General features: G+C 34.9%; 1 protein-coding gene across 1 annotated transcript in view; it reads left to right on the forward strand.

Annotated features, from left to right (window-relative positions):
- The window catches only part of LOC120351398, a 407212-nt gene that overhangs the window by 271977 nt on the left and 112318 nt on the right, over positions 1-22917 (forward strand). The window contains exon 2 of the mRNA XM_039428565.1: positions 19011-19137. Within this exon, the coding sequence (XP_039284499.1) occupies positions 19029-19137 (109 nt within the window). The 5' untranslated portion in view covers positions 19011-19028. The remainder of the gene's footprint in view (positions 1-19010; positions 19138-22917) is intronic.

Here is a 22917-nt window from a genome sequence, read left to right on the forward strand (position 1 = left end):
CCGGCATGTCCTTTGTGCCTCGTCGGGCCCTTCTCAAGCAGCTAGTGTTTCTCATTAATTAAGATACCTCTATTATTCCTGACACTTTCTGAATCATCTCATTCTAAGACCACTCCAGGCACCATAGCTCTTGAATAATATTCGTCAAAAGAGATCAAGTAGTAGGAGAATTATATTAATCTGGGTGAATTTTTGGGTAGGATGGTTTTTAGGTTAGATAATTCTTATGTTTCATTTTTCTTTTTAGTCGTTTCTCCAATCTATTGACAATAATGCTCAGGGATATTTAATTCTAGTAGACAATATGAATGTTGAAATTTACTATTAGATAATCGATACTTTTCAAAATACCAACATTTGCACATCAGTGAGCCCCTTCTTCTGGAAAATTCGATCATAAACTATGATACTGATTTTGAAATCCGTAATTTGTAATTTTATGTGACTCAAAAGAATTTTATAGTATACACCCTACGATTAAATGAGGGCTAAGCCACACGAAGAGTCGGTCGTTTTTCAGAAGAGTTGGCAGGGCAGGAAGCTGTCCGATTGGGTTGGCGTTCAGGAATCAGCTGATAATCAGTCAATCAGAGAGCTTCCTACTGTGCAGACTCGTCTGAAATATGAAGACTGTATAGAGACTATTATACAGTCTCTAAAATCTGATAAACGCTTCACCCCCTGCACCCCTAGTAGGGTAGGTTAGCAGTCACCACTCTTCGCGCTCCGGCTAAGAGGCAGGCTTCACCCGCCTAATCGCCTTCAATGACTGTAAACATTTGCACAAGAGTGGCTACCACTATTTACATGTGCATTGTGGTGTTGGTGTTTTTTGTCACATGGTTATGATTTCTAAGTAACCTATCATTTCAATTTTTGAATCATGGAGTTTACATCCTTCCAAGATTTTAAAAATAATATATTAGTGAAAAAAGAAGATATTATTTTCAAAGGATGAGCTTGTAGTACTAATTGAAGCACAAATGTACTCATGGGGGTTCTGTACCCAAAACCCCGAAATATAGATTAAGGAACAACTTTAGAAGTGATATTTTCAGTGTCAGTTGGTGTTCAATTTTTACTGTTCATGTTCACCTAAATTTTTAATCAGCTGCTATAATATAATTATGCTCCATTCAGATAAGCAACACCATACATCCGGATATATTATGTGACATCACATTTCTTAAGCGGGCTGGCATAGCTCAAATTGATAGTAGCAAGCAGCAATATCGATAAGATAGCCAGCCTGCTATTACTTCGGTTCATGCAGCTTTTATATAATAAAAATTCATATCAATACCTTATTATAGCTGTCAATGTATGTCAAGTTATATTTTTAATTATTATTATATACTCTCTCTCGGAAAGGTGTTCTTCAAATTATCCCTCTACCTCCATGTTCATTATTCAGTCCTCTTACATTGAGAGTTCTCTCTTTTGTAATTGAGGGTGCTTACCCCCCACCTCCATAACTTAGGGGAAGTAGTGGCCTTCGGCGTTATCTGCTAGAGTAACGGGACTCTCTCCCGGCAACTGAGAAGGAGCTCGGCCTGTGTTCTTGTCACTCTTCTCCTAGACTTCTTGGGACTCGCAATCGTAAAAGTGTGCGGATAATCGAAGTGATTAAACGGTTTAGTGAATACGCGTGTGAAAGAAGGCTGGCGGACAGAAGACTACCTAATGCTCTACCGGAGGATTGCTGTCCAGGGACAAATGCTTAAAATAAAACCGGTGAGTCCGTTCCTTATTGAAAATTAGTTAAAAAGGACTCTTAGGTCAATCCCAAATTCTCACAAAATGGCACCCCAACAGGGACTTTAGGAGGGGCTCACTGTGAATAATTTTTAATTATAAATAATATCCTGTTGAAAAGCCATCAGCTTTTTTTCTTAGTGAATTTTTCGTTTAGAAAAATATTATAAATATCTCAAATATTACTGACTCAATATTAGTTTTGAATTTATCAGTACCAATGTACACGAGATTGATTTTACCATATGTAACTCATTAAAGTTACCAAGAAAAATTCAAAGAGCACACCTTACCGAGAGAGAAGTTTATGCCTTTGGGATAAATTAAGTAGGCTATTTCTGTGATATTAATGTTAATGTAATTAAGATGATTATTTATTTAAGATGATTATACAGTATTATGATTGACTAGCAGAGTTCTACGATGAATAAAAAATTATTATTGCAGGTCCTATCCTACAAAAAGCCTGCTGTTGTTAATATTGAAAAATAATACCTATTCTAGTCACATTGAATTGAATCTGAACTGTACATTCCAAGGAAAATATATTATTTTCATTATCGATTAATCATAGTTCTATGAGACATGATTATCGCAGATTTGTCCTGCAAAGGCATGCAACATAATGATAGCTTGATGATGTCAAGGATTTATGAAGGGCATACTAAACTCGACTGTTATAAACCTATTACAAAATAATTATTATAAGCAGACTCTATATGAATTATATAAATTATTATCACATTTTATTATTCATTAGAGAGTTATTTATATGAATAGTTTCTTAGAGAACTTCATAAATAATATAGTCCATTCCAGTATTATAAATCCGTTTTTATATAAATCACCTTCCTAATATATTATTTCATGTTGAGTAGCCCTATATTACTTATTGAGTTATTGGTATTCATTGATGCTTTATTGGTATTATTGGCATATAATTATGGATTATATGTTATCGAAATTAATGCTAATATTATTGACACATAATGATAAATCATATATTATCAAAATTAACGATAATAGGCCTATTTATCGAATATAATATGATATCATATGGATTGCCTTAAACTACTACATGACTTGTGGTTACACCAACAATTCAAAAATTATTTATCCGATGAACAATATTATTGCAAATCAAGGTAATATTTTTAATGAGGCTAATATTATTATACAAATTAAATACAACAATTTCGGAATCATTTCAATAATTGAATATTGTAAGTTGAGGTGATGTTTCTATTGATGGGTATTATGCAATATTAATATTATCAAAACCTATGACAATATTATTGGCAAATCAAGGAATATTATATATTATCAGAACTAATTGCAATATTTTATTGAAAGTTCTATTGTCCGGTATTGTATTATTTTATGAGACACAGTACAACAAGTTTGAAATGTTGGAGTAACTTAATTATTGCAAATAAAGTGTTATTTTTTATTGAGGCTTATTATAATATAATATAATAAAATATAGATAATAATCATCATAATTCATTTTTATATTTTTGATGTTATATTACGTTATGAGTAGGGTATATTACTTGTGATTCATGTGGGTGGAAGACTTTGTGATACTGGTTATTTTATACAAGCTTTCAATTGATGAGCAATAACCATTCAACTTCTATCGCGCAGTATAATCATCGTTGTTCATCATTGACTGGTTATTACCTTAGCAGCTATACCACTTCACTGCAGTTGGGAACTTCATTGTTATCTTATCAATTATTCAGATGTTTCACTTTGCTTCTATGCATTTGAGAGCTCCATCATTGCATTCTTCAGCTATCATTGCCATGATCTCCACTTTGATTTTTCTTTTGTAAATATGGGGAACGGATTGATGACTGACATCAGCACAGCCACAGGCGACTCACCCGGCGGACATCCACGGTCCAGTAGTCCTACGTCCATGGAAGAGATCCAACATCGCTTGTCGTCCACTCATCTCGATGTGGCAGTTGCACTTCAGGAAGGAGCGTCGCCCACCGAACTGATGGCCACAGAATCATTCTCTCCACAGAGGGACGTCACACATTCAATTGATGTAGTCGACGACAGTACACCTTCTCATTCCAATACTACCGAAATAGGAAGTCAATCGGATCCAAAACTACCTTCATCGACCATGGTGGATAGTATGCTGGATTTTCTTAATGAATTGCGTGAGGAACGGAGGGCACATCAGCGGAGTCTTGAAAATAGTCTGTTGAAAATAATGGAGGAAGCGCACATGAGCATGAGTTTGAGATTGGATCAAATGGAGGAGAATTTGCAATCAAACTTGTCAAGCATTGCTAAAAATTCACAAAAGGAGATTATTGAGAAAAATGCTGAATTCGAGGAATTAAATGACAATCACAGGAAATCGACTCAAGTGACATTGCCGTCTCAAGGTTTGTATCTGAAAGAAAACTTCTCCGCTGCTACAGACGCTTCAGAGATAAGACTGAATACCATCGTTCCTGATTGTAGTCTTGCCACTGACTCAGAGCTTGGGAAAATTGAATCAACACAACTTGACACAGCAAAGGAAGTTAATAAAATGGAAACTGAGGTTCAGTTGTTGAAAAACAACTCTACAACAAACCTTGACAACTCTTCTTGCTGCATCATCCCGCCTTGCTGTACTGCTCCTTCTACCCAGCGGTTGAATAACATGTGTGATGGGAGTTGGAATGAGAAAAGACTGAGCTGGATAAGCCAATTACCAAGCCAAACTTCAAGATTTTTCCAATGTTTTTCATGGGTGCAGTGGATCAAGTTTCATTCTGCTTCTGATAACCTTCAAAAATCCACCAAGAAGTACTTATATTTAGATACAGGACCGTATACTGTTCAACAAATCTCAAGCCAGTGTGATTTTTTCAAAGCCCTGCTGTCTGTGAGCGGTTGGACTTGCTTAATGACGTTTTTTCTCCACGAGTGGCTGATAATTCTTGTTTCAGGACTCTCTAACCAAACCATCAACACTCAATGATCTGAATCAAAAAGAGAATTAAATGAAGATGTCACCCTATTTCAAGAGCTTCACATCATTATGCACTTTGTTAGAGCCTCACTTCACCGGATGGCATCACTGTTGTCATTGTTCAAGTCTCTTCACTTCATGGATCAACAATCTACGACCCACATGAAGTGCAAGTAATTGAAACTATTCAATTACATTCTAGTTGTAATCATCACTTTGAATTTGTCATGTCATAATATGCTTGGATGTTTGATAATCATTATCTATTACTATTATTATTGTTATATTGTAAGCCTATATTTATGTAAATGTATCCCAAAGGCGAATTTATGTTATATTTCTGTGTCACCAACTTGAGAATTGTCAAGTTGTGTGTTGTGTCTCCTGCTGCCCATTTAAATGTATAACATGTTAATTAATTGTGATATATTTTTCGTGAACTTGAATATCATAATATTCACTATTCGAGAATTTTTTTCTTAATTCAAGCAGAGCCTATTTAATGTACTCTATTCTTGAGTTTTGTGTTCACTTGATGTTATGTGATGGTGCAGCAGGACAATGTGAACATTTATGTAAAATTATATGTCTTTCTTTATGTGCCAGTGCAGTTATCAGCACCTCAGGTGCGCTCCACTGTTAGGAGTAACCCTTCTGGTCTTCAAGACGAATTATTTGAAGCTATATTTCAAATTAAACTATCCAGTTTTCTGCATTGGATAACTGCACAAAACGTTGAACTAACATGCAATGCACATGGTTGCATGAATGAACAATGATACTCATTGATCTTATATTTATATAAACTGAAAATGTTATCAACACAGACAAAACAAAAACAAAATGAATAAATAAACACATTGAAGAAAATTACTTGAATGAAGAAGAGCATCAAGTAATAAAATCAAATAAACAGAACAAAGCAAACAAAAAAAAAATGAAACAAAGAAAAATGTCTGTGATATATTGTAAACTAACTCAGTATTATTATTGTTATTAGCATTACAATTAGTATCATTGTTAAGATTATTATTATATTTGTTAGATGTTATTGAAATGTATATTATTTGTTATTATCAGCATGCCCAACTGTAGGGAAAATGAGAAAGTCAAACGATTGGAAGATACACACAGCCAATGAACAGGATCAGGTTGAAAGAGTGAATGCACAGCCGGCCAATGAGATAATCAAATTAGAGAGATTAAACATGAGATAGAAATGAAAGAATAGAGCCCAACACAAAATGAACACATCCAAGAGAGAAAAATAACCATTTAAAAAACAAGGTTGTCTATGGAATAAACACAGATATAAAATTTGTAAATTTAATTTTAATTGTAATTGGAGAAATGAAAGACAAATTAAGTGAGTCAGAAATGTGACATAATGCTCTAATTGTATTCGGTTTGTAGGAATTGCTATTTGCAAACTTATGTGGTATCACAGATGTTGTCATGTTGGAGATATTGGAGTATGGCGGGCCAGCAAACTTAGTATTGCATCTTCTTTGGTCCTCCGGGCCAGATTATTATTTGGGATTTTCTTTTCTTTTTTTTTTTTAGGTGAGTGGAGCTTGTTGCCCACTTCACTAATTATTGTAATTGCTGTGGAGAGAATTCCACTTGTAAAGTCAAAGGGCTTGGACCCAGGCTTACATTATTTGTACTGATGGTTGATTGTTTCCCATTGGGAACTACCATAATCCTAAAATATAACAGTTGTCACGTTATTTTTATATTTAAATAACGATTAGCCTCCTGCTTGGCATCAATCGGTAGAGCATGAGAATATTTTAATAATTATAAAAATATGGTCGTGGTTTTTACTAGGATATAGTCTCATAAAAATCTTTATAGGCCCAGATATGAGCTTCCACAATAATACTGATAATTTATAAAAAAAAATATATATATATAACTTATCCTATAGTATTGAGGAATAAAAATAAATTGTACACCATAAACAATTTGATACATATATTAACAAATATCTCAAAAAATAAATCAGAGCAAAAAATATATAGAGCAACAGAAATATATAATATAAGACAACACAATAATCAAAATCAATAAAATATCACAGGCTAATACTATTCTTTAAGCTCTATAGCATGAAATGCTACCATGTGCTTTCATTTTTATGATCATATGCATTTATTTGCATGTAGCTTCGATATCAGCTTGCTGATACTTGTCGACTTGGACAATTCTATTTCGAATAAATTCCTTAAATCAGCATGACAAATTGATAAACTAATAATCCAAATATATATTCATTCTATAGTTTCCAATAGATTTCTTTATAATAAATATATTTTATCTCAGGGTGCGAGATTTGGCACCTGACTGAATAGATAGATCAATTCATCTAGTGAATCAGAGCTACATTAAATTATCGCAAATTATATTGTAGAAATTATTATCATATAAATAATGTATCAACAGCCTAGATCTTAGTCTTCTTTGATTGATGGATCATTTGATATATGGATTGATTCGTTACCATCTAATAAAATACCTTTTATACTATATTTACTTGTGCAAGTATTTTTACCAAATTCTTAATTTATAAAAAACCCTCTTGACGAGCTAGCTTTGATTCTTATTTCATTTCAAAGCACTGAGGGCGCCCTATCACTATTTCGAATATTTTTCACTCACGTGCTGGAATTTTCTATGAGCTGCTGATGTCGATCCAGACTCCTGGTGGTCCTGGATTATTTGTAGCCGGAGTCATCTCTTCCAAGGGGTTAAAAAATTATTTAAAAAAAAAAAATGACTTCTGCTTTACATTAGCATCACAAAGTCTTATGAGAAAATTTAGTAATTCAATTTAACTTTGAATTATTAAAAGGTACAGTAAGATATTGCACTCTATAATTTTTGGTGACCTCTCATGGTGGTGTATGGCAGGCAAGTGTGGAAGTTCTCTTTTCTAATTCACAATTCCTCATTTCCGATTTCCAAATTTACATGAAATTTAAATACTCTGTTCCTCCACCATTCATGGCTCAAATAGACCATACCAAACTATTAAACTGTTACTTATGTTACATCTTTAATATTTTATTTGCCTTCAGGCCATATCCAAAACATAAACTGCACAATAATAATTTACAAATTCTTATCATTTGTAGAAATATATACAAATATATTTGAATCGGCTCATTATTGCCGCCTATCAATTGCCACTATTTGATCGGTGCATGCAAATTATTATAGTATTCATGCACCTAGTAACCTCCTACTTCCTTAATACATTTAATTATTTTTGTTTGGGTTTTTTAATATGCTTCTTACATGTAAAGTAATTTTTACAGATTATAGATTGATTCTTATATTACAATAATTAGCCACGTGGGACGTTTAGTTCCTCAAGTTGAATACTGTTTCGCCACAATAAGTTTCTGCCAAGGTGTTTGGTCAGATTCTACGTTATGTGACTCGGTCAATCATTAGGTCGCCAATCAGTAGATGTTTTATGCCTAACCTCAAATTTTCAATACTTTATATAATATTATACAGTAGCAAAAATTATTTCCATTCCTATTCGGCTGTTGTACAATTTGGCCATGATGCCTGATATTATCTAATCTTTAACGTTATCATCTTTGGCGAGTAGAGGGATTTTAACAGTTCAGACGGACTGAACTGTTAAAATCCCTCTACTTTGGCGATATTAGCCTATTATTTCACTTAGACCTATACATTTTTCAAATAGGAATTTTTATTTATCCATCCAAATTTAAATACATTACACAGTGTAGTGCTGGAGATGCTTGGCAAGTCTTGCTGCAGTGGACCCGATGTGAGTGCTGGAATGTGCTGTATGTATGATGTGGTGCGTTTTTTAACGGCTTCACACATGTAGAGTGAATCTTGTACTGAGTCAATGGTGTAGCGGCTATAAATTTTGCAATTGCGTGTGGACGCTGAGTGAACACCAGACTGATTGATTCACTACAAGATTCAATACAATTGTCGGAATCGCCGGAGGCCTAAACGCTCGCTCACCCTGGATTCTTCTAATGACAGATTGTATAAAGCTGAAATTTTTATAAGTAGTGTAGCAGACACTAAACACTGAATACGGATACCTTAAAATTATTACCTGTGAGGAATGAGCATACAAAATCATACAGGTCAAGCAAAAATCCCGATGTAGATAATTTACGGGACTGCGTCTCTAATAAGTTCTGAAGGATTAAAATACAGTATTTGAACCAAATATTGTTCAGAATATACTTCGAGAACAGAGTCTTGTCGGGTTTTAAGCTCTATTGTAGGAATTTATATGATCTCTGGCTGCATCTGCTGTACAATTGATGTGTTTGCTCCTAAGTCGAGGTAGGTAACAGATAAAAGCTGATATATGAGCAGGTAAGGACAAAGAATAAATATCTCGATCTGACCCCACTCGCTACATCCACTTAGACCTGTTCCAATATCCAGCTTAATTCAATTATTCCAATGATCGTATTCGATCGGTTCTTGATGATATAGAACGTATCAGACACAATAATTGACAGGCTTAAGAAATAATCGAACTCAGAAAGCGAATTAACAAAACTGAAATATATTACAATAAAATATATGATCATACAGTGCAGATTCATAATTTGATTTACAGGTTGATAATAATTTAGCATTAACAGAATAGTAAAAAATTTTCTTGTGCTTGCATGATACCATGCGTGATTCAACAGAATTTTACAATTGATAAAATTTAACAGTTTTGAAAAAATAGTGAAAAATGAATTATAAAATATTTTAAAATTGCTCGGGGTCGTGGTTCTGGCAGCGGAGGATAGTTAATCAACCACAAGTTCTTAGAAATTCTACATGAATAAATTCTATGCTCTTAAATGCTAAAGCGCTTGTCGGCGTGGCCAGTAATTTAACGAAGAAAATTTTATATCTTTCTGCACTGAACTATTTTCGAAGCGTAGATTGGGGCCCCGTTAAATTTATAACTCACGTGAAATTCCTTGGCGGTCGTGGTTTTCTTCTTTGGATCAAAAATCGTTTGATCGGCAGCAATCCGGGCTTCGGTTTCAGCACGTTGTGGAATTTTAATTTAATATTTCCTTCACCGAATTAATTAAGGGATAATTTTCTTTAAACTTTTAAATTTATCGATTGATGAAAACAGAAATTTACAAATAACAAATAGATTGCCCTAAAAATATCGGCTCACAAATAGAACATATAAAAATCGAACAAGAAATTTTCACAAATAGGTCTTGGTAACTATAAAAAGAGATCTGAACGGTGAGGATTTCAAAAGGGAAGTGCTGTCTTTTCTCTCAGCTTCTTGGCTAGACCTTTCTTCTGAGAATCTCGATGTAATAAATTTGCATAAAAATTTGCCATTGGTAGAACGCTTGTGACGTAGACATGACGTCAGTGGCAAGCAGTAGAATATAATTCCTTTAATTACAATAATAATTTGATTTATGTAATTCTTAAAACTGCTTAATCTTCTAGACATAGTTCCTCTCATACAATATACATGTGCTAGCGTAAATGATAAGGCAGGGTTGTTGTCTGATAATAGATTAACATGTGTTGCTTTCAAACGATCACCTTCTTGGTGCTATTTCTATGCACTATGATTGGCTTAGGCTTGCCAAAGAGATTTAATTACCATGTGGTTCAGTTGAATTAAATCATTAATAAATTAATATTCTTATACAATTTTTATTAGGTTTGAGACTGTTGTAATTAATTTCTGCCGTTTTATCAATAATATAATTTCATGCTATGACCCAGTTAGTTACAATAAGACCGGACATATAATATAATTTCTTAAATAATAAATAATTTCAACGATAATACATACATTTTATTTTTTTTTTTATTTGAAATTCTTGATCCTTTATTGATAGTTTTATAATTTTTAGAAATGGTATTACATCTTGCGTGAAGCCAGCATGACATTTGACAATACTTTGAATCAGTCAGCTGCGTTCGAACTGTTTTAAAACATCTGATCGATAGTAAACAAAGTGTAACCTCAAAATCAGTGAGCAATTCATAAACAATTTGTGCTTTATTTGCAAAATAATTATAATTTTATTGAATAATTTTCCTAGAAAATATTCGGTACAGAACGGTACTCTTATCTAAAATACAGTTACTGATAAGTAAGCTTTATCGCTCGGTCGCTAACTATTCCTTTAGCAAATTCTTTCATTTTAAAAGGTAATCACAATTTTTCTCTCTTCTCATGAGGTCTATTTAAAAGATTCATCACAATGAGAAATTGGCAAGACCTTGAGACTCAACCTCTTGCAAATTTGGGGCTATTATGTGACATCACATTTCTTAAGCGGGCTGGCATAGCTCAAATTGATAGTAGCGAGCAGCAATATCGATAAGATATGTGCCAGCCTGCTATTACTTCGGTTCATGCAGCTTTTATATAATAAAAATTCATTTCAATACCTTATTATAGCTGTCAATGTATGTCAAGTTATATTTTTAATTATTATTATATTCTCTCTCTCGGAAAGGTGTTCTTCAAATTATCCCTCTACCTCCATGTTCATTATTTAGTCCTCTTACATTGAGAGTTCTCTCTTTTTTAATTGAGGGTGCTTACCCCCCCACCACCATAACTTAGGGGAAGTAGTGGCCTTCGGCGTTATCTGCTAGAGCAGTGGTCGCCAAACTTATGAGCCTGTGAGCTAGAATAGCATTTATAAATCTTCTAGTGAGCTACCAAGAAATATTAGAATGAGGAAAGTATATTTTATTGCCTATAAAGATACATTTCTAGTGTTGAAATCTACTTATCTCATAGCAAAAAGTATAACAAAAGTTGAAATGTACATTTCAATGAGAGCAGCGGAACTCTTTTTGGCCATCAAGGATTTTCTTGATGTTTGGAGTGAACGTTGTAGCTGCCATTCTGATGCAGTTCTCCGAAAAATGATCCTTTATAGATTTTTTATGAATTTCATACTTGAAAAAGATTATTCACACAAGTAGGTAGAGCTGAGCATAACTTCCAACCTCAATGCAACTAGAATAATAATTGGATATTTTTCTTTGGGGACTTGAGACCAAATATTTCCAGTTGTGGAAAGTGATCTGAGAGACAAGATCGTTCTCAAAATTCCACAAATTCCATTTCAACTGAAGCCTGATCTCCACCAAAATGTTTTACAACAAGCTGCAAAATCTTCTGCATCGATCTCCACAAAAGGAGAGTTGACGAATTGTGCCATATTCGGTATGCTTTTAAAATCTTGAAATCGTTGATCAAACTGTTGTCTCAAGTCTGAATTGTAACGTATTCTTGGTTATTGCTGAGGTGATGTGGAGGATTTTTCTCGTCATTGATTTTCTTCAGACTGGAAAAGTGTTACATACATCTCAAGATCCTTGGAAAACGATTTTACAGTTCAAATCATTCCACCGATGTCCTTATCTTTCCCTTGAAGCTGCAAATTCAAATCATTCAACTTCTCAGTTATATCTGTGAGAAATGAAAAATTTTGTAGTCATGTTTCTCAATGCATGGTTGACAACCCAAGCTTATCTGTGAGCTACCAAAAACCACCCCACGAGCTACCGGTAGCTCGCGATCGACTGTTTGGCGACCACTGTGCTAGAGTAACGGGACTCTCTCCCGCGCAACTGAGAAGGAGCTCGGCCTGTGTTCTTGTCACTCTTCTCCTAGACTTCTTGGGACTCGCAATCGTAAAAGTGTGCGGATAATCGAAGTGATTAAACAGTTTAGTGAATACGCGTGTGAAAGAAGGCTGGCGGACAGAAGACTACCTAATGCTTTAACGGAGGATTGCTGTCCGGGGACGAATGCTTAAAATAAAACCGGTGAGTCCGTTCCTTATTGAAAATTAGTTAAAAAGGACCCTTAGGTCAATCCCAAATTCTCACAATAATTATGCACTAAGCTTACCTTGTCAAAATACAGCATTGTTATGCGTGTATGGATATAAATTATGTGTGCATATAGGCATTACAATGCTGTACTCAGACAAGGTATTGAATGCTGTGACAAACGAAGTTTGTTGGCGCATGCGCAAACGAGGTCATAACTTTACCGGAAAGCGAAATGGATATACAGTTACCGTAACTGTAACCACAGCGAAAAATCAACAGTGTGAACCCTTTGGAACACTGCCAAAGATATCTCACACACAGACACACACACACACACACACACACACACACACACACACACACACACACAATTTTCTATGAAAACTCAATTTCCCGGGTCGCCATTCGAATTTGGTTAAAATTTAGCTATGGTTATAGGCTTATCTCCGGGAGCTGAACAAAAAAGCTTGTAATAAATTTCTTGTGGGAATCAAATTTAAATGTGTCCCAAATATTTGATGGAATACAGGGGTGGAGGGGAACTAAATTTGGAATGTCTGGAGTTTTTCCCATTGACTCCAGTGTTGTATGCAACAGATTTGGTGTTCAATTTCCATAGCGAATTCATATTTTTTGGCTGAGAATTTTTTGTATTTGGGAAAACCTCAAATTTTCGATGAAAACTCAATTTCCCGGGTCGCCATTTGAATTTGGTCGAAATCGAAGTATGGATGTAGGCTTATCTCCGGGAGCTGAACAAAAAAGCTTTCACCGAATTCTCTTTGCGAGGCTTGTTTTAATATGTCAAAGAAATGTGGGGGGTTTTAGGGGTGCCAGGGGGGTAAAGTTTTCTTGATTTGGAGGTTTTCCCATAGCCTCCAGTGTGTTCTCTAACTGATTCTGAGGTTGGTTTTCCGAGACAATCAGCCGTATTGACTGATACTGTTTCGTAATTTTTTGTCTTTTGCAGCTTTAATATAATAAGATGTCGAGTGACCTGGCTGGCTCAGGTCTGGTGTCAGAGTTTTCAGGTCGCACTGATCAATTTAAGGGGCTCTGACATGACTTACCGTCTTTGTTTTAGGACTATCACAGTTATATTCTGTTGAAACTGATCTCTTATCGGTTAGACTAAACGGAAAAAATTCATAATCATTAAGATTATGTCCATTCATTCTCAATTCCAATTCAACCAATGTTAACAGTTTGAAACGAATCTCACTATAGCTGAATACAACACCCAATATAAGTTTTTCACTAATCAACGAAAAGTTCTAATAACAGAGTAAACGGAATTGCAACTTTAAACAATGAAGTATTGTTGATGAAAGTATATGAATAAAAAAAGTCGTCGAGCACATATTGATAATAATTCAGATGCAATCGTAATTCATTTTCCTTCCAGTTATGTTTGTTTCTAATAGCCTCTCATCACTCCAAACTCTGTTATCAATGAATGTGTCATTTATAATTTCTTCAAACTAGAAAATAGCTATCCAGGAAAGCTGTGATAGGTGAAGTATGTTCGAATGAGCCCGATTGGGTTGAGTTGAGTAGGCTGAGCGAGGATGATACTCAATTCAATTAATACTCTCCCTGACAATTAATTGCTTCCTGTCGAGAGCCCGAAAGAAAAAGAAAGATAGGCTCGAGAAACACGTTACTGGGAGCATCTGGATGAGTGATAATGTGATTGATGAAAAGCATCATTCAATCTGCATCAGTAATTATGTTCTTTTACCGTGTTAATAGTTTGTTGCATTGGTAACAAAGACGATTGGATGTAACATAACTTTACAATTTCATATGTCTACATATTAAAATAAATAACGTAGAATAAGTTCACATTTTTTCGGAATCACCTTACCTTGATTCTATTTTTTCTCATCAATGAAACATAAAAATTCTACTGAATTTTGGAATAATTCTTAGAAACTTCCTTCGCCACTGATTGGAAAACTCTAGGGAAAAAAAAGGCTTGACTGAGTCAAAGGTTTAAACGAAGAAGATAGTCACGAGAAACACGTTAAATCACTGGAGTATAACATTTTTATTGACAAATCTTTCTTCTCTATAATCGGCATAGATTCCGGGAATAAAGGTTGAAGTGTTGAATGAATTCACATGAATAATAATTATTCTTGGAGCAGTCTATAAGTGGACTTTAGTTCGAGAAATGCAATCGAATCCAATGAAAGGTTATTGACTCCATTCATATTTCGCCGCGAGTTTTTCATGCCGAAACTTTGCTGCAGTTACAGTCGCTCCAAATTTATGCGCGAATTATATCACCAAAGTTAAATTGAAGGAGATACTATAAACTTGAACTTCCAGTTTTATGTCAAGACAAAAATAGATGAGTAGAAGGAAGAGGTAGGGGTTGGCGGATAATGATGGCACTTGAAGAGGAACAAATCGCGAAAAGAGTGGAGAACTATGGAACGGAAGATAATTGTTTTCCAAGGAAATTTAAAAGGAAATGACAGAACGTTGAGCTTTCCATGAGCTGGCCGGCATACTAATGGCTCATTATTGCCAACGTCGTCACTACTTGAAGATAGAGGCTGGGACGGATTGTTTCGGACGTTTATGTTTTGCTAATGGGTCTCTACAGAGTTGGCGTTTCCACACAGGGGAGCAGGGCAGGAGACAGTCAGCGACTTTTGCTGCCCATTAATAAATTCCAAGTCTTCAGCTTCATGGCTCACGGCCGCTTTGTAGACTGTATATACATAATTATTCCGCTGGAAGATCATTTATTTGTTTGGCCTGTGATCTCTTTACAGTAGCCTACACTTGAAACCTGATTTAGAATATAAATGCAGTTTACACATCACAGTTCTTTCGTGCTCAAAAAAGCCGAATAATATTAATATGATAATGGCTGAAATAGATACAAATATGAATTTCAATAATTATCACTAGACCAGTCAATATAGACATGAAAAAGGGGGTGAGCTTACAATTCATATTGTAGTTCTGATTTTTCAATATATTATTTGGGCTCATGAGAGAAGTCCAGAACCAATTTCTTCATGCAAAATTTCCATGTGCTAGATACAGGGTGGCCCAAAAACCTCGTATTTTCGGCTCATTTCCTAGTTTTAAGCTATTTCTTCCAAATATCGTAATCGGACAGAAAAATTTGCTCCTGCCTTTTTTTGGATTATAAAATTCTGAATAAAATGTGATCATTCGGAACTCTCTATCTCCAATGAGTACTGAGTTATGATTTTTCAAAAATGATTGAAATATGAAGAAAAAAATCAATTTTGATGAATTTCAGTTTTTGATCGACAATATCTTCCGACTGTTACCATTCAGATGTATAATTCAAAATCCTTCTGGGCGTATTTTTTTGCTCTACAATCTGAGATAAGGTAGAGCGCTCTATCTCATATAGATTTCCAGGTACACCTGACAACAATGCTCTTTGTATTGTGAAAAACACCTAACTTTCAGCTTCAACAATCATCACCAACTACATTGTCCTCACATTGATATTTCGCACAATGACATAAGTTCATAAAATTATGTTCTATAAGAATCATCCGTTAGATGCACTCCATTTCAGTACTTTCTAGTGTGATTGAAAAGCGGGAGCAAATTTTTCTTTCCGATTACTATATTTGGCAGAAATAGCTGAAAACTGGAAAATGAGCCGAAAATACGAGTTTTTTGGGCCACCCTGTATCTAGCACAAGGATATTTTGCATGAAGAAATTGGTTCTGGACCTCTCTTATGTACTCAAATGATATATATTAAAAAATCAGAACTACAATATAAATTGCATGCACCAATGTATGCACATGTGACTAGAATACACTATGAATAAACAATTATTAATCCTTGATCAAAAATGAAAATACAGATTATGCTCACTTCGCATGTTAAAAGATTCAAACTCGCTGAAGAATTCAAAGATTTATTTGAATTCTTTGCTGGATAAACGAATTCGACCATCCTTATATTTGCAGGGTTGTTTTTACTGCTTCTTCCATTTGACATAGGCCTATGCAGCCTAATAATCACCGTCAAGTTTGGTTTTACAATCTATTGGCGTAGGCATTATCCCTAGGCTTGTGTTTGGGTGAATAAATGGAAGGTTCTTGGTTTAGTTTTAATGGTATGGTGAATATAAAGTTGGCACCTTACTCCTATACTTTTCACATAATGTATGATTTCGATGTCAACATGATATGCAACTGAGGGAAACCGATTCGTTGAATCAGATCAATTCTATGTTATATCCTATGTTTGAAAAATTTTTCAAACTTTTTTAGGCATGATCCCACTAATACGATACGATTAAACACACACAACGGAATATGAATTCGACAAAGCTGACTCATAACAAAGATGCAATCGCGTTACTGAGAATTGTATCAGTGGCTTTCATAAGTAAAGGTTGACATTTAAATATATGTCCATCATTATAAATTAGTATTTTCTTCAAATATCGCATTGCTCTGTATATTATTGTACAGCTGGAGCAGCTGCAAATATTCAGTTCGACTAATTTGAGAGCAACTGATGTGAAATTGCCAACTACTAAATGTCCAGTTCAACCCGCTTCGACAAATGAATGTCACCGGTATTGAAACGTTGTGTGAATCAGATTGTTAAGTAATACATATTCTATTGATTATTCCCAGAACTCAAATAAAGTACAAACAATAGGCCTATCACTCGTCTAACATTGTCCTCTGATTGTCGATTGTTTAAATTGAGTGTTTGAGCACATGGAGAAGCCAGTTTTTGGCGTGCCAGGTCCATGCCGCATTGATGGAATTGGATCAATGACGGATTAACATGAAATTTATTGGGTGCTTAAAAGGTTTCAACATACAGGCAATTCTCTGCTGGGCCTGTGCATGTACAAGAGTGCGAGTTGTTAACGATACTGATCGTGTTGGCCGATTACAATCGAACCACGAATCTGTACGCATTGTATTGTCCTATCATACTCTATGGTGATATGGTAATGTAAGAGCAACTCGATTGCGTAGCGTTGCCATGTGATGAAGCGGTCCATCACGTTTCACTGCATCAAAGTTTAGGTTCGCATATCCCTGTTGAACGACGTTTTCGATTTCCCCGTAATAAATGATACTGATTGTGAAGGTTCCTATCATGAACTTAGCGGAACAGAGATGAGTGGACATCATGCAAATGTTATTTGAGGGACGCGCTCATAGAATTGTACCTATAGGGACAACTTTTTTCCTAGACGTTCTACAAAGGTACCACCTATAGGAGCAAAGGAGCAAGAACAAAAAAAAGCTCTTCATTTTGACCTTTCGAAGGCAGTCGGTACCAAATCTCTCCCTCCTTTGGGCATCCTGGTTAATAACGTATTAATAGCTCAGCCTATTTTTTTTCTCCAATGTCATGATTATAGTCTGTTTTGAACAATAAATTAATAAAATGAAAATATCTTTTAAATAGCATTACTAGAGTTTTCATGACGATTTGCTCCTTCAATCAATGTGTATCATCACGGAAGTTTTCAGACCTATTAAAAGTGTGGAGATAGAATTGCTCATAGAATTATACCTATAGAGGCAACTCTACTTAAAAATTTCCTGGACGTTCTACAAAGGTACCACCTATAGGATCAAAGGTACATGAAAAAAGCTCTTAATTTCGACCTTTCGTAGGCAGTCGGTATCAAATCTCTCCCTCCTTTGAGAATCCTTGTTAATAACATATAATAGCATTTCTTGAATTTTCATGGCGATCTGCTTCTTTGATCAATATCTATCATCAATGGCTTTAAAAACGAATCATCTCAATAAGAACTTTGTTAAGTATTGTTCCTCATTCGTCACATAGTCTAGTATCAAGTGATTCTCATGTGAGGTGCTGAAATTCCAATGATGAAACAATCTTTGAAATGTATTTAAGATGTGCAAATTCACGGTTATAAACCCAAGCCAATCTACCGACACTAGGCCACCAAAGAAAAGTTAGAATACATCTGGAATACAATAATTTCATCAAATGAGGCGCTCACAATAACACTCCAGCAGATAGTTATTCATTCTGATAGTAATGAAAGTCTCATTGTTCTAACATATCGAGTCCTCGCTCATGTACATGAATAGAGCATAAAAGAGGATATCATCAACAATATCTACCACGTTATAATTCTACATCTGCCAGAAGCCAGTATTATTCTTTTATGTATTGTCGGAAAGAGATAAAAACCAACCAGCTATTTTTCCACTGTATAGATCAGAATTACAATCATGTTGTATGCTCCAAATCTCATGAACATCGAAAAAATGCATTTTTTGATGGAAACTTTCTAATTTAAAGATTCAAGGTATTGTATTTCTACTGAGTACTAGTCTGTTATCAACAGAATCAAGTTTGGTGATTCGTACAGATTCATAGCTTATCCATATCCTGATTTAGTTTTTGTTTTTTTTCAGGATGGCGGTCAGTCTTGCAGATGTGATATCGGTGCGCGCTCTCCAGGAAAACGAAGTTTGGGCTCTCCTTTGTCAGTCGGCCCAAGCTATCCAAGATGTCCTCTTAACGAGTAAGTCTCTCTCTTCTCCACTTTCGTACAGTTCTTGAAAGCATGTTCGATGTACATTCAGATAAAATTAAATCTTGCTCCAATGTAGCGAGTTACTCCGATCTTTAAAATCTAGTTCTCGTATAAGTAGATGTTTTATTCCAGGTCCACAATTGAGCAAACTTGCATCATCCTTCAGATTCCCAACTCCCATTTGCTGAAGTCATGATAACAGAGTCGCACTTCTCTCGTTAGCTCTAGCTTCAGATTGGTTGGTTTCTCTCTTACCCAACTCCACATTGGCTGTCGCCATGACAACGAAATTGCTCCTGTTTCATTGGCTAACTTGTGTTGTTCTAATCCTGGCTCAAATAACTTGAATTATCACCATAGTTACACAATTGAAAATCTCGTATTGTTTAGTTTGTAATTGATTCAATTCTCTCTGTTCAAATCCCAATGGATGCCAAAGTACATGATAAATCATTTCTCCATAAGATCATTATTACCCTCTAATTTTCTATTAAAATCACAAAAATGATAAGTGTACAATCGATATTATTAAATTATTACTCGATGAAGAATAATACTGCAATGCTTCCAGAGTGATCCACTCTTACTTATTCAAAATATGATTCAATTGAAGATGAATATTATTTATTTCATTCGAAGGCCAAAACTTATTTTTGCATCATCCAATTACAGAAAGAACAAATTAAGAATAATAAAATCGAATTTACAAAACGTCTATTTCAAGTTGAAATTGCTATAGAATTTTTGTGATTCAAAAATTGAGAGCAATATTGGAAAATCGTCGTGTTTTCCCTGGATGAATTTAGGCTTCTCTGATAAAATGACTGTACACTGTAGAGTAGACACAAAGCGGCGAGAGAGAAACATTAGCGCCTTTATCGACCGTTATTTGGCTTCCGCCCCTACCTTTCGTACATCTTATCGGTCCGGCAGCAACTGACCGCATTCATCCCTTTGCTGACTGCTACAACCAAAACGTTTTCTCCAATTCCTATGTGAAATCACGCACTCCAATTCTGTTTGCAAAAAGCTTCTAGAAGTGAAGAATTCTTGTAGAAGAATCACTTAGCTCCTAAATGTGTAAAGTGTGGAAGTATTTTCTCCAGTACCTCATAATGATATTTTTCCTTGATATCCTAAGTACTTTCAAACTGTAACCGAGTTCTCTGAAATCAAACATACTGATCTAATACATGGGACGAATACGATAGGAACATACATTATAGAAGCAATACAGTTTGGGACGAAACGTGGAAGGAAGACATTCCGGTGCCACTTTCTGTGAATAAAATCATGATTAGGTTAATTAAATCATCATCGTTCTCCAATTCAGCTTTTTTTTATTGAATTGCATTGATAATTTTTTCTCTGCCAACAATTTTTAAAGTTGAACAATCCATGGGTTTGAATTGGAATAGAAATTGGTTGAACTCGGGGATTTGTTCAAATAAATTTGATGAATAGAATTTTTAAGAGAGAAGTATTGGCTAGGGGTAGGTTGTAGTTTTAACTCTTCAATTCCTCGAAATTAACCACCGATCATATTTTTACCATCATTCTTCCGAAATAGAATTACCACTGAAATGCTAAAGAGAGAAATTCACGATTTTAATGCAGAATTATGATATTCTTTTATGCCATGGTGTCCCATATTTTCAAGATTCTCATAATTTTCATGTCAAATCTTAATCGATCTACTAGAATTATCTTTTACATCCCAATTTTTCCACGTTTATTGTAATGCCCCAATTATTCAAATTGATGTTATCTTTCCAACTCGCCATGGTTGACTTTTGCAATTTACAGCAAATATAACTTATCGGATGTAAGTCGTAATGAGGATATGACGAGAAACTTTGCCTGTCTCCTATGTTGACTTCCTTAAATCCTCCACCCCTTCCTCCCGCCACTGTGGTTGGTTCGCACATGTAACTGTAATCATGGTTAGATAAATTATTCATGCAGCGCTTGTTGAAGGCGTTCTCATAAATTTTAATGATTACAACTCTATCATATTATTCAGGTGAACGCCGTGCTCCGCTTGGTCTGGATTAATGTCGTAATTCACTGCTCCGTCATCAATCGTTTATGCTGTCATTATGCTGTAATAATTTACTGGCCAGGCAAGTAAGCAGGTGCCCGTCTGCGCTCATCGAATCTCATTACTTCGTCGCAAATTTTCCCATCCAATGATTGAAAATTCGCTTGACACTAACTAAAATCGACTGTACTGACAATATTCTAGTAGGGAAGCTTAATGGTAATCCAACCATTTTCGAAACGTGTTCCATCCATGGTTATGGAAGGGGCTATTCAAATAATCAATTGCTGCTACATTCCTAACTATTGTTTATTGAACGGAATTATTATTATATATTGTATTTTAGTGCTATCAAATATTCAATAAAACCCAGTCACTTACGTATCTACTCATTCAAGGATTGAAATTGATTATCCATTCAATGATTCATGCATAAATCATACAAGTACTTATTGGAAACATAAAGCTAAGTCCAAAAATTGTTTTCTGAGTTTGAAAAGAATGATATTATATCTACAGTGAGAAAGAATATCTAGATTTCCATAACTTATTTGGATAAGTTATCCAAAGAAAGGTGACTTCAACCGATTTTTTCACTTTCAAATAAATAAAATTCCAACTTTCAAAGAGAGAGAAAAACTACATGTAAAAACGTTTACAGTAACATAAAAACATTTTATCACAATACTTCCATAAGAATAACATTGGAAAATGGGAGAAATACTGACAAATAAAGGAGTAAAACAGGGATGCCCAATTCCACCTGCCCTCTTCAATATTTATGTTGATACAAGGGTATTTCTCTTACCCGCACTTTATCAACCATTAAATGTTTGCGGACGACACAGTAATCATACAAGAATCTCAGGACAAGCTACAAATTTGCAATACATAAGCTAACATTTTAAAATGAAAATTTCGGCAATCAAAACGAAAATCATGGCTTTTAATGGCAAGTGGCCGATACGATCAAAAATAGTATTAGGAGACAGGATTTTGGAGCAGATTTCAAATTTCAAATATTTAGGCTGCGACTTCACATATGATTACGACCAGGATGTCCAAAAAAAGATATCAAAATTCAACCTGGTATGCGGAGCAATCACTCGATCCCTCAAAGGTAGAGCCCGGAAGAACACCTTGATTAAATTTTATAGAGCCATGGCGATACCTACTTTGACTTACGGAAGTGAACATAAGGAAGCTTGAATCAAGAACACAGCAAGAGATGCGATTCCTTAGACAAGTCAAAGGATGCACAAGAGAGGATCGGATTCGGAATGAAAATATAAGAAGAGAATGTGATGTCCAACCAGTGTTGAGTTTGATAAAGACATAAATAGAAATAAGTGGTCAGATCATGCCCTTAGAATGCCTGAAGACTGTTTCCCATTGAATGCCCTACTCCACAAGCCAATAGGCAGAAGAAGTATTGGTAGACCGGGAAGAGATGGACGCCGGAACAGGCTTGAAAAGCCTAATCCATGACGATGATGATGATGATGAAAAACGTTTATTTGGAAATGTTGAAAGAAAAGCCAAAAATTAACACTTCGAATAAACATTACATAAATAGAAATAATAATAATAATAATAATAATAATAATAAATCATTTTATTTGTACACGGTATAATCATACAAATGAGTTGAGTATAACAAATTCTAACAATGACTAAATTAAACAACATGAAAAAAAAATGTTTGGCAGCAGATCAAAGTAATAACA

Source organism: Nilaparvata lugens, chromosome 1, assembly GCF_014356525.2.
Source record: "Nilaparvata lugens isolate BPH chromosome 1, ASM1435652v1, whole genome shotgun sequence".
In the NCBI taxonomy this organism is placed as follows: domain Eukaryota; kingdom Metazoa; phylum Arthropoda; class Insecta; order Hemiptera; family Delphacidae; genus Nilaparvata; species Nilaparvata lugens.